This window comes from Pseudonaja textilis, chromosome 1 (assembly GCF_049901715.1).
Source record: "Pseudonaja textilis isolate UNSWEBS1 chromosome 1, rPseTex1.2, whole genome shotgun sequence".
Lineage (NCBI taxonomy): Eukaryota > Metazoa > Chordata > Lepidosauria > Squamata > Elapidae > Pseudonaja > Pseudonaja textilis.
In genome coordinates this window covers 46437513-46453683 of record NC_141990.1, presented here as the reverse complement: position 1 = coordinate 46453683, position 16171 = coordinate 46437513, and the positions used below count along the sequence as shown (strand labels likewise).

At 36.8% G+C, this 16171-nt stretch overlaps 2 protein-coding genes across 4 annotated transcripts in view; one reads left to right on the top strand and one right to left on the bottom strand.

Annotated features, from left to right (window-relative positions):
- NSL1 (NSL1 component of MIS12 kinetochore complex) overlaps positions 1-16171 on the top strand; it is a 45362-nt gene that overhangs the window by 13829 nt on the left and 15362 nt on the right. The gene's annotated exons all lie outside the window — the stretch shown is intronic.
- TATDN3 (TatD DNase domain containing 3) lies at positions 1553-16164 on the bottom strand. 3 transcript variants are annotated; one of them, XM_026695777.2, is made up of 10 exons: positions 16058-16164; positions 15404-15436; positions 14106-14179; positions 12840-12924; positions 11395-11457; positions 10459-10568; positions 9641-9696; positions 8423-8535; positions 7613-7693; positions 1553-5281 (listed from the first exon to the last, which is right to left on the bottom strand). In XM_026695777.2, the coding sequence occupies exons 1-10, from the start codon at positions 16106-16108 to the stop codon at positions 5138-5140; spliced, it is 810 nt and encodes a 269-aa protein (XP_026551562.1). In that variant the 5' UTR covers positions 16109-16164; the 3' UTR covers positions 1553-5137. The 3 variants fall into 3 exon arrangements, with proteins under 3 accessions (XP_026551562.1, XP_026551563.1, XP_026551564.1); XM_026695778.2 differs by having other exon boundaries at positions 7613-7690; XM_026695779.2 differs by lacking the exon at positions 15404-15436 and having other exon boundaries at positions 5043-5281; positions 16058-16152.

The window sequence follows — 16171 nt, the reverse complement described above, 5'->3', positions numbered from 1 at the left end:
AAAAAAATCACATTTCTACTAAGTTTTATTCTTTTCTATGCTGCATTAAGTTCTTGGGTATTGTGCTTTTTTAGCGCTGATGAAAGATATAAAAGTCATCAGAATGCAAAATAGCTACCAAGATTTTATTTTAATTTTGAAACTGGTTGTTGTGCTTGTATATAACTTAGTCTATATGAATTTTATTTTACTTCATTAGATCAGCGTGTGCATACGTGTGTGTGTTTCACACAAAAGTATGTATATACACTAAGACCTGCCAGCAAGAAGGTCACAGGTTTTGGGGTAGAAAAAGAGGAAAATTGTCCAATGGGGGGACATCGTAGCCTTCAGTCCTGAGTAGTTTGCAAACTTGCTAAGACTTGTGTCTGTCTTAAGTTAGTTTAAAGTCTAGCTGCCACAAGCAGAGGGCAGGAGCAGTTTAAACAACAAGTTCAGATTTGTCCATCAGGTGGAAGGTAGCGCTGGTGTCTCAAACCTCAGTTATGGGGGATAAACACACAGGAAGCTCCCCCTACCCCATCCCCAGTAGGTACATCTATGACAGCAGAAATTATCAGGGTGCTAACTCAAACCGCAAAGTAGGGTCCATGGTTGGTGTGAAAACTCAGAGGGTTTCTGTGAGGAGCAACTTCAGACCTTGCATTCCACTTATAGGCTTGCCCATTCTTGTGGCTAAAACAAGACAGGCTAGAGAGGCAGAGTAAAGCACCATTTCCTGATTTCCGTTCTCCCAATGTTTGCAACCCAGCTCATGTCATTTTTTTCAAAAACCTACATTATTTGAGCTTACTCTGTTCTTGCTGACCACAGCTAGTATTCGATAATATACATTTCAGTGTAAAGAATACACTTGTCTTTTTTTAGAGGTATATGCACCCATTTAACCATGAGAAAAACTTTTGAACTTCATTGAAACAAGTTCAAAGACTTTTCTGGACAGGAATCTCATTCCTTTCAAGCCAAAAACAGCCCTTTGAAGATAAAAGTTCATTCTGTTTATTTAAAAACTGTTCTGATATTGTGATAGCAATGTTTCCAGCCTCTCAGATAAATTCCACTAAATGCTTACCACTATATCTTGTATATCAGTCTTAATGAAATGATTTGAGACTGGTTACTGAAAGCCTAGCTTTTTTTTAATCCTTAGATACTGGCACAGTCATTATTTCTTACATCTTACCTTCAAGTGCTTTCACTCTTCCGGAAGATGAAAGTGATCTTAAAATACTGATCCATCTCTGGGGATAAATGAAGATTAAAAATATGGAGGGACAAAATTTACATCTGTGGTATCTGAAGCCTAGAGCCACAATTAGGATTGCACATTAAGATACAAATTTGGCGAATGTTCTGCTGAAATTTATCTTCCATGTAGTCTCCATTCAGAACTACAGTTCCCTGGAGAAAGGGAATGGTTATTATGCCAGGGAGGTTTAGGTTCTGTGAAAACATAACCCCCATTGTTGGCCCATAGTTTAAGCAAGGCAAAGAAGAAATCCCTGGCAACAAGATAGCTCTGAGTTCAAGAAAATGTCATGTGAGGCAGTCATTCTCAAAACATTTTATCTCCATGAATATTATTTCTTGGAATGCAGAGAAACAAAAGGCATGTGCCCTGATTAAGAGCACAATACTTAAGCCAAGAACATCTTAATAGGAGAAATACAAACATTCTTCACTTCTAATAGCCACCAGATTATTATTGTGCTTTTAAAATGAGAGTCCATAGATCCAACCAAAATAAGCAAAAACCTTACTGAACCTCAAAACCTTAAAAGCTCTTTGAAACTACAATAAAGGCTTGTTAAAAATGAGACAAGAAAACATGGAACCACATATGTTCAATACATGCCTCTAAATATTTAGATTTCTACATTATTGATGCTTTTGGCTAGAAATTAGTGTATGAACACTAACAATATTCCTTATAGAAAGAAAATGCTGTTCTCTGAATAACTGGTAGGTTTCTATTTATGTAAGATATTGTTTCCATACTTTATCTGCATTGGATCACAAAGCAAAGTACTGTTTATATGTAGCTCTCCACTCAGAGCCTTGGCTGCTGTGGCATCACAGATCAATCTTAATCATTTCTCCTTTTAACATGTCACAAAACCTCATTTCAGCACAAAATCTCTCAAACTATGACTGGCACAAAGATTATCTGTATTCTGAAACATGATTGGGCATGAAAGGAAGGGCACCTGAGCTGGGTCTGTCATACAAAGACAAACTGTGTTTTGTTTGGTTTTCCCTTAAGCACTAGTGCTTCTTAAAATATTTTGTACATTGAATATAGTCAGATGCATAAGTATTGTTGTTTATCAGATTTTTATAGAACATGTAAGAGTACTCTGAAGGAACACTCAAATGACAATTAACAGCTACAGTGACACTGTGTTGATTAAAAGTGCTTCAGAAGTGCTCCATTTTGACAACTTTCAGAAAAGCAGTACTGTAATGTATAATCAGAGCAACCTGAAGCTCCTGTAGAAGGCTATTCCATAAAACATGCAATAAAAAGCAACATCTCCTACTCTTGGGTCTAATAACATGGCAGTGGGAGGCTATCAACAATTTTTCCCACATATATACTGGTGAACTACTAAGTCTCACTGATAATTATGCATCTTCTACAGGTGAAACTTGAAAAATTAGAATATCGTGCAAAAGTTCGTTTATTTCAGTAATGCAACTTAAAAGGTGAAACTAATATATGAGATAGACTCATTACATGCAAAGCAAGATAATTCAAGCCGTGATGTGTCATAATTGAGATGATTATTTCTTACAGCTCATGAAAACCCCAAATCCACAATCTCAGAAAATTAGAATATTGTGAAAAGGTTCAACATTCTAGACTCAAAGTGTCCCACTCTAATCAACTAATTAAGCCATAACACCTGCAAACAGTTCCTGAGCCTTAAATGGTCTCTCAGTCTGGTTCAGTAGGAATCACAAACATGGGAAAGACTGCTGACCTGACAGTTGTTCAGAAAACCATCATTGACACCCTCCATAAGGAGGGAAAGCCTCAAAATTGGTAATTGCAAACGAAGTTGGATGTTCCCAAAGTGCTGTATCAAAGCACATTAATAGAAAGTTATGTGGAAGGGAAAAGTGTGGAAGAAAAAGGTGCACAAGCAGCAGGGATGACTGCAGCCTGGAGAGGATTGTCAGAAAAAGGCCATTCAAAAGTGTTGGGGACTTTCACAAGGAGAGGACTGAGGCTAGAGTCAGTGCATCAAGAGCCACCACACACAGTCGGATCCTGGAAATGTCGTATTCCTCTTGTCAAGCTGCTCCTGAACAACAAACAACGTCAGAAGCATTTTACCTGGGCTAACAAAAAACAGAACTGGTCTGTTGCTCAGTGGTCCAAAGTCCTCTTTTCTGATGAGAGCAATGTTTGTATCTCATTTGGAAACCAAGGACCCAGAATCTGGAGGAAGAATGGAGAGGCACACACTGCAAGATGCTTGAAGTCCAGTGTGAAGTTTCCACAGTCTGTGTTGATTTGGGGAGCCATGTCATCTGCTGGTGTTGGTCCACTGTGCTTCATTAAGTCCAGGGCAACGCAGCCATCTACCAGGAGATTTTGGAGCACTTCATGCTTCCTTCCGCAGATGAGCTGTATGGGGATGCTGAGTTCATTTTCTAGCAGGACTTGGCACCTGCCAACACTGTCAAAAGCACCAAAACCTGGTTCAATGATTGTGGGATTACTGTGCTTGATTGGCCAGCAAACTTCCCTGACCTGAACCCCATAGAGAATCTATGGGGCATTGCCAAGAGAAGGATGAGAGACATGAGACCGAACAATGCAGAAGAGCTGAAGGCCACTATTGAAGCATCCTGGTCTTCCATAACACCTCAGCAGTGCCACAGGCTGATAGCTTCCATGCCACGTCGCATTGAGGCAGTAATTGCTGCAAAAGGGACCTAACCAAGTACTGAGTACATATGCATGCTTATACTTTTCAGAGGTCCGATATTGTTCTATGTACAATCCTTGTTTTATTGATTGCATGTAATATTCTAATTTTCTGAGATTGTGGATTGGGGTTTTTCATGAGCTGTAAGCCATAATCATCACAATTATGACAAATCACGGCTTGAACTATCTTGCTTTGCATGTAATGAGTCTATCTCATATATTAGTTTCACCTTTTAAGTTGCATTACTGAAATAAATGAACTTTTGCACAATAGTCTAATTTTTTGAGTTTCACCTGTACATACCAACATATATTGATGTGTATTGAAATTCACAACACATGTACAGACTCAACCATAGTTTCAAGTGGGAAACTGAGCATCCTAGACCAAACTGGATCCCCCAAATCCCTGGAAGAATCCCAAGACACAGAGATAAATCACATTCACACAAAATAAAAAGCTAAGGAGAAAACAAAAAAGAGCAGAAAACACCCTCTCTTGCAGCCAACAATCAGATAAGCAGGAATTAGCACCAGGCACACAAGCAGAAAACAATATCCTAATCAAGGAACTAACAAGGATAAAACCACATCCCCAACAACATTGGCAGGACAATCTAAAGGTAAAGGTTTTCCCTGTCCAGTCGTTTGCGGCTCTTGGGGGGTGATGCTGATTTCTGGTTCTTAGCCATGGGAGGCAGCGTTATCGAAGACATTTCTGTGGTCATGTGGCCTGCATGAATATACACCAAGGCACATGGAATGCTGTTACCTTTCCACAGAAGTGGTACCTATTTCTCTACTTGCATTTGCATGTTTTCTGGGGAAAACAGAAAAGGGAGCTGGGAAAAGTAAAGGGAGCTCACCCTATCGCACAGCTCTTGGGTCTTGAACCCAGGCGGTCAGCTTTCCAGCTAATAAGCTCAGCTTCTTTAACCGCTAAGCCATCATGCCCTCAGGGCAACTTGCTATGTATAAACAGGGAGCAAGCCACACTCACTTGTACTGATGATGTTACCTGATTGGGTAATAAAACATCTGCAAGCAAACAACGAAGCTAAGATAGCATCAAGGACTCCAGAGTTCAACTCTGAGCCACACATATGCTCTTCTGTTAGATATTTTAATATTATACATTTTATGTAATTACACATATTCAAATAATCTGAATTAATGTCGGATACTATAGAACATCATCTAGATCCTGAGGAAGTTTTTCAGTTTAGGAAAGACCTTCAGTGAATTCTGCGTTGTTACATGTAAAACATCTTCCACTGAGATCCCTTTTATTTTAGCAATGTATTCTGCAGCAATGAAGATATTCTTTGGCTCATTTCTCACCTGAAATGCAATTATAAGATTATAAAATTTATTTAAAAAATTGATAAAATTACAAAATTTATAAACATTTATAAAATTATATAACAGGTTCCTATTGGGCAATTATTTTTCATTTACAACTCATCTGCAAATCTTCTCAGTCCAAACCTAATTCATTGAGTCCTGCGGTAATGCAGGCATGATGAAGGAACAGGTAGATATGATCACTGATAGTTGCTGTCATAAATCTGCACATGAATGGCTCTTGGACCAGTTCTTGGATCATTTGTTTCTGTAACCAAGACAGTAGAGATGTCCAGCAGCATCCAGGGTGACTGGGCAGCCCTTCTAGAATAGCATTACCCACCCTCGCAAGAGGGACGACATTAGAAATCCTAACCCTAACCTTAAACATTGTCTGCCCTACAACATCTGGCTAGTTGGAATAAATGACCAGATTATGAAATTCTGGTATTCTCTCAGCAAGTCCATGTATATCACCCACCATTGTCAGCACCTATGCACCAACTCTCACAAGTCCAGGAGAACAAAGGAAACTTTCTACAAGGACTTAGATCAGATTGTCCAAAGAACCCCCATCAGTGACAAAGTCATCTTTTTGGCAAATGCTAAGGTGGCAACAGACAGTAATCATGGTGTTACATGTGCTTCCAAGTATGACTCATGATCACTCAGTCACCCACTCAAAGCCCTAGAAACAGCTACTGTACCCTCAAGCCACTTTCAACCAAACACTAAGGCACAACTGGTTCTTGAGACAAAAGCCGCCAAGTCTGGATCAAAAAATGACTCAAAGAGTAGGAAGGCTTCAGGACTCCTTTTATCTCCCACGTCCTTGCTTGTTTTGCTTTGCTGATTGAAAGACTACCAACTACTCTTGCCTTGTTAATTTATAAGTCTGGTTATTGCTATTGATATCTGGGAGCTTCCCCACATGCTCAGGCTCAATTTCTTTTGTCTGGTTCAGATGACTTGGTTCCTTCTTACCTACCGCCCTTAAGACATGGGGTGGAAAAACTAAGTTGCAATTATCTGCTACTTCTGAGCAAATGTGCCAAGCACAACAGGCGCACCACCAACACAATGTTCACAGTTGCGAACAAGTACAAATTATCTGGATGTATCCCAGATACAAACACAAGTAACAGTAACATAGGTATAGCCTTAGTATTTGAGATGTGCAGACAATATCACAACCTAGAAACAATTTCCATATTGCCTACTAGGTGGCACTCTCAAGGTCCACCAGTTTTGGGCAAACAACATCTGCAGTTTATTTCAGTGAGATAACCTCCCCCTTTCTTTACATTTAGGGAGTCTTTTTAACAGTCATTTAGTCCAGTGGTCGCCAACTGGTGGGCCCCGGCCCACTGGTGGGCCCTGAGAAAATTTTGGTGGGCCACAGAGAAATGTCACCACCTCCCCAAAGCAATTAATCCAGGCTGCGCAGAAACACAAGGCTGAGCCGCCCACATGGCCCGCAGGAACCCTCCCCATCCACTTACTCCTTACCTGGCAAACTTGCCTGCTAAGTTGCTGTTTTTCCTTTTTCCAACCATCAGCTGTTCTGCTGTGCCGGGAGATTTAGATTAGCTAGGAAGTAGGAAATGGTTGGATTTCTTGCTTTCTAGCTAGTCTTTAGATCTTGGGTTCTGCTTTCAAGCACAGCCGAACCTCCCTTAGGACTGAAGGTTCTATTATTCAGTGCAAACTCATGGCAAACAAATTTTATGTGACAGGCTCAGGTAGCCGATGGCAGATAGATAGATCACTGAATGATTCTGTGAGCAACTCAATCTGCCTGCCTGCTTTGCCTGATTTTAAATAAAAGTTGCTCTTTTTTTATAAAAAATTCAATATTTACATACATGGTGTGTTGTGAGTTAATTTTGTGAGTTTGCTTGCAAGCCGATTTTATGTGATAGACAGAGCTAGCCGAAGGCAGATAGATAGATCTGAATGAATCTGTGATTCTGTGAGTAACTCAATCTGCCTGCCTGCTTTGCCTGATTTTGGGTAAAAGTTGCTCTTTTTTATTAAAAAATTCAATATTTACATAAATATTTATAATATTTACATACAAGCCATGCCCAGCCAGTCACATGACCATCAAGCCACACCCACAAATTAGGCCATGCCCACAGAACCGGTTAGTGGTCCCTGGGATTTAAAATTACAAGTTTAGTGGCCCCTGTGGTCCAAAAGGTTGGCGACCCCTGATTTAGTCTGTCATTTTAACAGACTTTAACTGATAAAATAAATTCTACTGTTACACTGTGTGTGTTATTGCTGAATTTGACAAGATAGAATCACTGATGGGTCCTTCCTCACCTGTTTCTCAGGACCTAGGGCAGGTGAGTCAGTTTCCAAGCAAATGCTTTCTAGAGGTAGCTGTTTCACAAGTTTCTGCTTCTTAAAGGAAATCACAGAAAGGAATTAACATCTATAGCTTTTAAATTGAAAAGGCAAACTTTTGAACAAAAGACTGTTAATCAGTTGATAATTTCCACATAAACAACTGAAATATGCATCTTGACAGAAACTGAATTCTTAGTCTTTATATATGTATACAGTCCAAACAATTTTTATTTCCTATTTCAGTATAGTCAAATTTTTTAAAATTGAAAAACTCCAAGATCCATTGAGAAACCTTGCTTCTTTTTCTAAGCAATGAATAGAATAGAAGGAATGAACGAGCTGGAAGGGGCCTTGTAGATCTTCTAGTCCACCCGTCCACCCCCACTGAAGCAGGAGAACCTGTACTATTTCACTGAACTGAATCCTTCAGTTGATTAATAACTGACAATTAATTTGATGTACTGTAAATGTAAAAGACATCAGGCTAGAGACCAGACCATGAGTTCTAATCCCACCTTTGAGATGGGGCTAACTGGATACTTTGGCCCAGTCACTCTCTCTCACCTCTAGGAAGAAAGAAATGGCAAGTTACTTCCAAAACTGTTGCCAAAAACTAGGGACTTGCTTAGGTAATTGCCAGGAATCAAGATTGATTTAGACCTTTTTTACCTGTCCTGGAGTATGTTTAGAAATATGCTTATATACTTATATATAATTAGATTTGTATTACACAATGCCATGAATGAAGAACTTTTGTTCAAGACTTTGCTCCTTGATCCTTACCTGTTCACTCCTTGCAATTGAAGGAGGGATAGAGAAAAAATATCCAGCCTTCACTCCTTCCATTGCTACCGATGGTTTGCCATCAAATGCATGTAGCAACACTTTCTCAGCACCTGAGAATACCACAGGAAAGAAGTCACATTACCAGTGGATTATAATAAATATATAGTAAATAAATAATAAAGATTATATATGCCAGAACCTAGCATAAGCAGCCAAATATACACAAAGAAAGTTGGTGTATATCAAAACCCATATTATGCAACAGAGACAGCTTAATGCCCTTTTGTAGAGTGAGATTATTTGTATTCCCTGTTCATATATTCATACTATATTTTTCTGCATGATTGCTTAACTTGTCTGACAATAATCCAAAGGCAGGAATTATTGTTAAATTCCTTACAGAAGGATGTGCTACTAAAACTAGAAAATCAGACACATAGCTTCCGATCCTGTTGTTGATGTGATTCAAGAATGCGGTTGTTTCTAACAGTCTAGGAATTGTTTGCAAAAATCACACAAAGGCAAAAATAAGTATGCATTCAATTTGTGGAATCCATTTGCAAAAAACACTTTATATTGTATGATCCTATTGAAGTGCTGTTTAATTTTAGAATAAATATTATATTCATTAGAGTAGTTAGGAAATTTTAGACTTTGGGCTCCGTGATGTTATAGCCCTCCAGCACTTTAGTCTGCATAATGTACACAGGTGTCAAACTCGCCGCATCATGTTGCCGTCACGTGACGTTTCATGATGTTTTTCCCCTTAGCGGAGCTGGGGTGAGCATGGCCTACATGTGACTTATCTGGTCCATGGGCTACCAGTTTGACATCCCTGATATACTACATGATTTATGCAAAATGCAAATGCACTTGCAAAATGTGGCAAACTAGCCCCTAAACAAACACATTTATTTCAAAATGTGGCAAATGTCACAAGATTTGGGGATCTTCCTGCCAATACTCAAATCTTGCTAAAATATAACTGCCCCAGATTTTCAAATGTCTGTGCTTCTTCCAATAATAAAGCATGCTTTTGAAAATTGCAGTGAAAGCAGATGAATAAGCAACTACATATCTTCACATTTCTGATATAACATCTAAAGAAGAAAAGTTGACTTAGACTCCCATGGAGATGAGACCCCATATCAGGGGCACACATATTTTAACAAGAAAGCTAAACAAACTTAAATCGTTAAGTAAAATAAATGATACCTTGTTCCTTTAAGAGGTTAATCGTTGGCCTTCCAGCTGAGCGGGAATGGACATTTCTAGAATAAATAGAAAGAACAAAAACTCAGCATGAGATGTTGGCAAAACTAGCATGATTTTCAGGGTCAGATAAACCAGCTATATATGACAGATTGCAGCATGTCTAGGCTTTTGGGTTTAGGTAGATATTTTAATTTACTGTTAATTTGTATTCAGACTTAAGTATAGGGTAATTATTATAGTAAAGTTACAATAAATATCACAATATTTAAAAAAGCATTTGGAAATGAGTCTGTTCTCTATCACAGCATCTTATTTGTTTGTACAGCCACCCATTTCACATGGGTGCCATATGAAATGGGTGCCATAGTCAGCTCACTCATTGTCAAATGTAGAATTCTCTAACTACTCCTCATAGTAACAAGGAAGGGTGTGCTTAAGAGTCCCTTCCATGAAACAACGCCATGTAACATGCATGCACCTTCTCTTCTGCGGCACTTCCCTTATGGAACATCATTCCCACCCCATTTTTTTTTCTAAAATCTACATATGATGTTTTGCTAGGTTGTCGATTATACAAAATTGGAGGGTATGAAACAGAATAATAAAATGTTTAGAAACATTTGAAATAACTATAATAACTATTATACAGTAATGCAATATGTTGCATTATAATTACAGTATATGAATAACCATAGGATCTGTGCAAAATGCAATCAGATTTTTAGAAAAATAAATTCATTTAAATAAACTAAGTATCACAAAGAGTCTCTAATTCTATAAATTGTAAAAATAGCTGTATTTTTGCAACAAGGACTTACAAAGGTAAATCAAGTTGTTTTGCCAGTTGAATTTGTTTCATCAAGACTTGACGTTGCCCTTCCTTCTGTTCATCACTGCTGGCAAACCTGGGAGTAAAATCCAAACCAATCTTTGGGAAAAAAAGCCAAGATGGGTTGTGATTGTGAGAAAAAAAAGGAAGGAAATGTTGTGCTCCTGGAGAAAGAGAAGGATCTACATCTATTAAATTATTATTATTTATTAAACACTTGCAATCTTTAATCATTTATTCAAGAATGTAAATAGTTTATGAAGCTTGCCACAAAAAATATGACTATTCCATGAGAGCAAAAGCAACAAAAACATGCTTGTGGTTTAAAGATAATTTCCAACATGGAAAAAAAATCTTACATGGAAAATATTTCCTAGATATATTGCAAATACTGTGCAATCCATACGTACTGCCATTTATGACAACTACATAGATATGTAAAGGGGATGTAACATACGTTTTATTTATTTTAAATGATTCTATATTTGTACTGTTCAAAATATATAAATATGTATGTATTTTCACAGATATAAATATTTCTGCAATTGCAAATTCCAAAACACACCCAATTATACACACAGGAAATATATAGGGATGTTTTTTGTCATGACATACTGTACATTGATATATTACCTTCCGTTCTATCTGTACAGTTCTGTGTGAGTCCACTTACATATAGTATAAGCCCATTTTATTCAGTATGATTTAATTCCAGATAAATGTACTGCAAAAATTAAATCTAAAGCAGTGTAATGGGTAAACACCACAGGTTGGATTGCAGTATTGTGTCCTGAAAACTTTTATCAAGATACAAATTTCATTCAACTCTTTAGAGCTTAATTCTAAATGATATACCCTGCTTTTGTCAGAGGAAAAATTATATATGAAAAAGACCTAATAAAAATGTTATGATGATTCTACTTGCCTCCCCAATGGCCAGCAAACGATCCTGATACAGCTCAATGAGTGGGAATGCTTCTTCTACATCCTGCAAAAAGATTTTACAATATGAAATGAATATTAAAATAAATGTACATATTTGCTTCTGCTCATTTAGTTTCATGTTTCTATTGATTTCTCTTCTATTTATTCATTTATCTATCAAATTTCTACACTGGCCATCTCACGTAAGTGACTCTGGGCAGTTTAAAATAAAAACATCAGTAATATAAAAACAAAGTTAAAAAACAGAAGTCTTAAAGGTTGAAAGCACTGCTATATTGAATACCTTAATCTACATTAAAACTTTGTGTTGTGCATGGAACCAAAATCAGCCAAGCTCACAAAGATTTCTTCCTGGCACACTATAGGACACTCCTGTCTAAAATACCAAGCCATGTGTCTTAGTACTCATATACTTTACTTCTGATGAAAAACATTGCTTCTTCCTTTGTTCTCCTTATACAAATATTGATAGAAGATGGTGCCCTATTGTTTCTACAAGAGTCTTAGAACTGTACTTTTAATCTTTAAATTCTAAACTTTCATTAATAAATATTTTCAACAAGACTTGTAATAGGCAAACTCCTCTCATAAAACTGATCAGTAATCAGTAAGTCAGTAAAAGGCATTTTACTGGTATGTTTTTATGTATGTATTTACTGTAAATATTTTCTTATTTATGTGTTTAGTGTCAACTCATAAAATATTTCTATGGTCTTTTTAGAGTTGTCAACAGAAAGGGAGGGGGGAAAGGGGATTGAAAGAGCAGTGTGGCAGCTTGGAAATCAAAAGTGCATTCCATAAATAGTTTTTCAAAGATAGTAACTAGGTGGCTGAAGTTTCTGCTGCGCAACTATCTAACTGGAGAACATGATTAATGACTCTTGGCTATGGATGTGTCTCATTGGAGAATGACAATGATTATGTGTCTCAGAGTCGGCTACACCTAGGCAGTGCCGGACATTTTAACTCCCAATAAATCCTTTTGAAGTTTTGGAAGTTTAACTAGAGACTCATGATTTAATTGGGGTAACTGCCAGAAAACTGTTATTTAGTCTTTTGTGATGGTAGCTATGAATACATGCCTTATTCATATATCCATATAAGGGAATTTCTTTTTGTCTAGTATTTAGATTTTACTTACTTTGTTTATTAGACTTTTATGCCACCCATGTCACTGATATAGTGACTTAATTAAACCAAACTGATTTTAGAAATGTTGATGATTTTTAATAAGTTGCCCTATTCTCAAATGGTTTTATTCTGTGATCTTAGGCAAGTTTTTACTCACTGAACTTTATTCTTTACTTAAAAGATTGAAGAACTGACTACAGTTTTTATAAAGACTTAAAAATATCTAACAAATCAAAACACAGTATAGACTTAATAATGTATAGAACTTAAAGTTGTAATTTTATTTTATGTCACCTTTAAAGTAACACTGCGTTCACATCCACCTGGAATACTTTGAACTGGATGGATGCCCAAGCATGGAAAAATAAATCCTGGATACCTAGACATAAGTATTTGTTAAGGCATGGCATGTCAGGTGCACATTACACTGAATCACTAAAATTAATGTCAAATAAATCAATACTTATTTCAGATAAAATAACTAAAATAAAATAAATTATTCTGTTCCTAATTCTTACAATTTCAATGCATTCCTTGTCTGAGTACCATCCGAAAACAACTGCAACTCTACTTATTTTGTGCAAAAGAATATCAATCTAGGCAGGATTGTACTGATAAATGTTTAGGAATTGACTCTACTAGCTCCATTGTTGTTGCTGTGCCTCACTGCTAGCTGAAAAACAGACGATCGGCACATTAGGCATAGTGGCTCAACTCTACTTTCAAACAACAATACACAAAATTCCAGAAAATTTAACAGGTAGCTCTTGCAAGCCAATTCCAGCACACCACTGAGTTAAAGTATCTCAAGTTTCATACAGTATATATATTGAATAATGGATGAAGGAAAAAGTATGATGCCAGATTAACCAACCAGAAGACCCTGCTAAGCTGTAAAATAAAAAATGGATGCTGACTCAGATACTGAGATAGCTGGAAAGCACAAGCATTTGATAATGTCTAGAAAAAGATAACCTGTTAACATGTACAGGCTTAGATCCTTTCATAAAACTAAAAAAACCCCACCATATTAATTCTCATTGTCCCACTTTCTGATCTCATTAACAGATATTGCCATATCCCAAACAAGTATTAATTAAATGTATATTGCAATTTACATAAATCTATAAAAAGAGGTTGCACTCCCTCCACTTATAGGCTTGTCTTTCACCTTCTGAACCATAATAAAACAATTTATCCCTCAATGGAACTGAGTGCTAGTCTCCAGTGTTAAATGAATTCTTGGGAAGTTCTGCACATTATATCAAATTACACCCAGTTGTTAAAATTTAATTGTAAAATACTGTGGGTAAATGTAATATTCCAGAAGAAATACTCCAAACATTCAATATATTTTTAACTTTTTTTCTGAACACAGATATTTATTGAACAATAGCATAGCTCAATTTAATTTTGAAACTAAAAAAGGCATGACAAAAATGGAAATGAAGATCTTCATTCGAAAAGCCCATTAAATGGATATAACTAACTGGTTAATTCTTTAAATCCTAAACGGTAACTATTTTCATCCCATTCAGTACAGACTAGAAATATTAGTACCTTTCTGAAAGCTGAATAATTTTTGTGAAATCTCCAGAATGTTCAGCAACTACTACCAGGGCCAAAACACTAGACTGAAACAGGAAATAAATTAGAATTAAAAGCAGTAAATCACAAAACTCTTCCAAAGTAAATCTATCCAAAGATATTATTCCCACATTTAAATGTTAAATTATGGTACAATGACTTGACTCTAAAGTAACCTGTGTACAGAAATTTTACAAAAGGAAAGATCTGCATTTCACATTATTTCTATGGCAATTCTGTCTCAAAACCTGCAGGTTCATTCTGCTAAAAAGAAATTAATTAAGGAAAGGAGATGGAGAAACATTCCTTAAACCATAGAAGTTGGGATCCAGATCCAATTTTGATAATTTTCCTCATGCTTCAATAGTTTCAACCTATGCACTCCATCTTTCAAAAAAGGCCTTCTGACACTTGGGAGTTCTCAGGATAGAATCATAGAAGTATAGGGCTGGAAGGAACCCTGGAGGTCTTCTAGTCCAACCCCTCTACCCAAGGCAGGAAACTTTATTGCATCCTGGACAATATCATTTGGGATATATAAAGTATAACTTACAACTTTTAAGAAAGTATCCTGAGGCAATTTGTCTCAGTATCTATGTATCTTACAATTTTAACAAACAAAAGCACTCTTACGTCAGGCTTCATTTTTACATTGATTATATTAGCACTCAGATTTGTGCCCCATCCAGGTTACTTTGCAAATCAGCCCAACTTTTTCAGATATGAATTCTGTATGCACCAGAGGGAGCAAACCACATATGAATAAACATAAATGAATCAATCAAATACATTTCTATGGCACATTGAACATCTTTTAATGACTGCATGAGAGGAGTTCAGTCTTCTTTCACAGGCTCATTGCACAGAACTACACTGAACTACAGAAGTCTTAATTATAATTATAAGTTATTAAAATAATTCACAAATTGGGTTCTTATGTACCATAAACTGAGCCATAAACTAAGGCTTATTCTATTATGCATACCTATGGTTTACCAAAGGGTCCAGTTCTGCTGGGTTCATACGATTTTTTTTAATTATCCCTTTTTTTCATGTATATCTCAAGGCAGCATACATGCAAGGTTCCATGCAGAAAATCCAACCAAGTATGTCATGGCTCTCTAAACCCAATCAGCATTTTGAACTTCAACCTAATTGAGTATATGTAACATTCAACGCTCAAATCTGCTTAGGTTTCAAAACCCAAATGCAGATATAATTCTTTCTAGAGTTTGATAAAGGGAAAATAACAATTGAAAAATATTACAAACCTTTTTGGCATCTTCCAATACACTTTCAATATCCTGAAAAAGGTTAAAATGTTATTATGCTGGCAGATCACTGTGTTTAAGCATAGCGTATTTGCCATGGCCAGGATTCAGCATGCTTTTCTTTCCATCTATAAAGAGTAACACAGCCTAATATTTCTTCTTTTTAAAAAGTAAAGTCAATGGGGAATCCAGATTCACTTAACCATGTTACTATTTAACAAATGCAATGATTCACTTAACTGTGCCAAGAAAAGTAGTAAAATTGGAGCCAGGAAGATATGCCTCCTCCATAGTATAATCAAGAGGATCCACAAATGCTTGCAATCTTTGGGGAAATTATTGGTGTATTCTCCCCCTGACAAGACCGTATATATATTTTCAGATTTACTTAACAATCATTTTCGTTTTGAACTGTAAGCAGCCCAGAGTCAGTGACTAAGATGGGCGGGTATAGAAATAGAATAAATAAATAAATTCGGGCAGACATTGCCATATCAAATAGTAACCTAAATCCTTCCTAACCCTTAAAATAGCAATATTTTCAGATGAAGAAAGCTCGCAATTCCTTTGCAAAGGTTTAGAGTGACTTAATAACAGCTTTCAGTAGGGATTTTGGTTTGGTTTGGTTTTTTCCTTTCGTCCAAAATCACTTACCCTTTGAAATTCGGGTGCCGCGAGATGGCAGTGACAATCCACCGCTCCCATCCTGGCACTCAGAACTACAGCTGTCCCAGTTGCTGTTTCTACCCGGACCTATTTCTGGATTCC

Bases quoted from the DNA above. Each gene is read 5' to 3' on its own strand.
- TATDN3 (XM_026695777.2), bottom strand. From the start codon at position 16,108: ATGGGAGCGGTGGATTGTCACTGCCATCTCGCGGCACCCGAATTTCAA. The intron at 11,458-12,839 runs GTGACATAAAAT...ATCTTTTTGCAG, and splicing joins AACGCAGTGTTACTTTAAAG to GATGTAGAAGAAGCATTCCC. The intron at 10,569-11,394 runs GCAAGTAGAATC...TTTTTCCCAAAG, and splicing joins GTTTGCTGGCCATTGGGGAG to ATTGGTTTGGATTTTACTCC.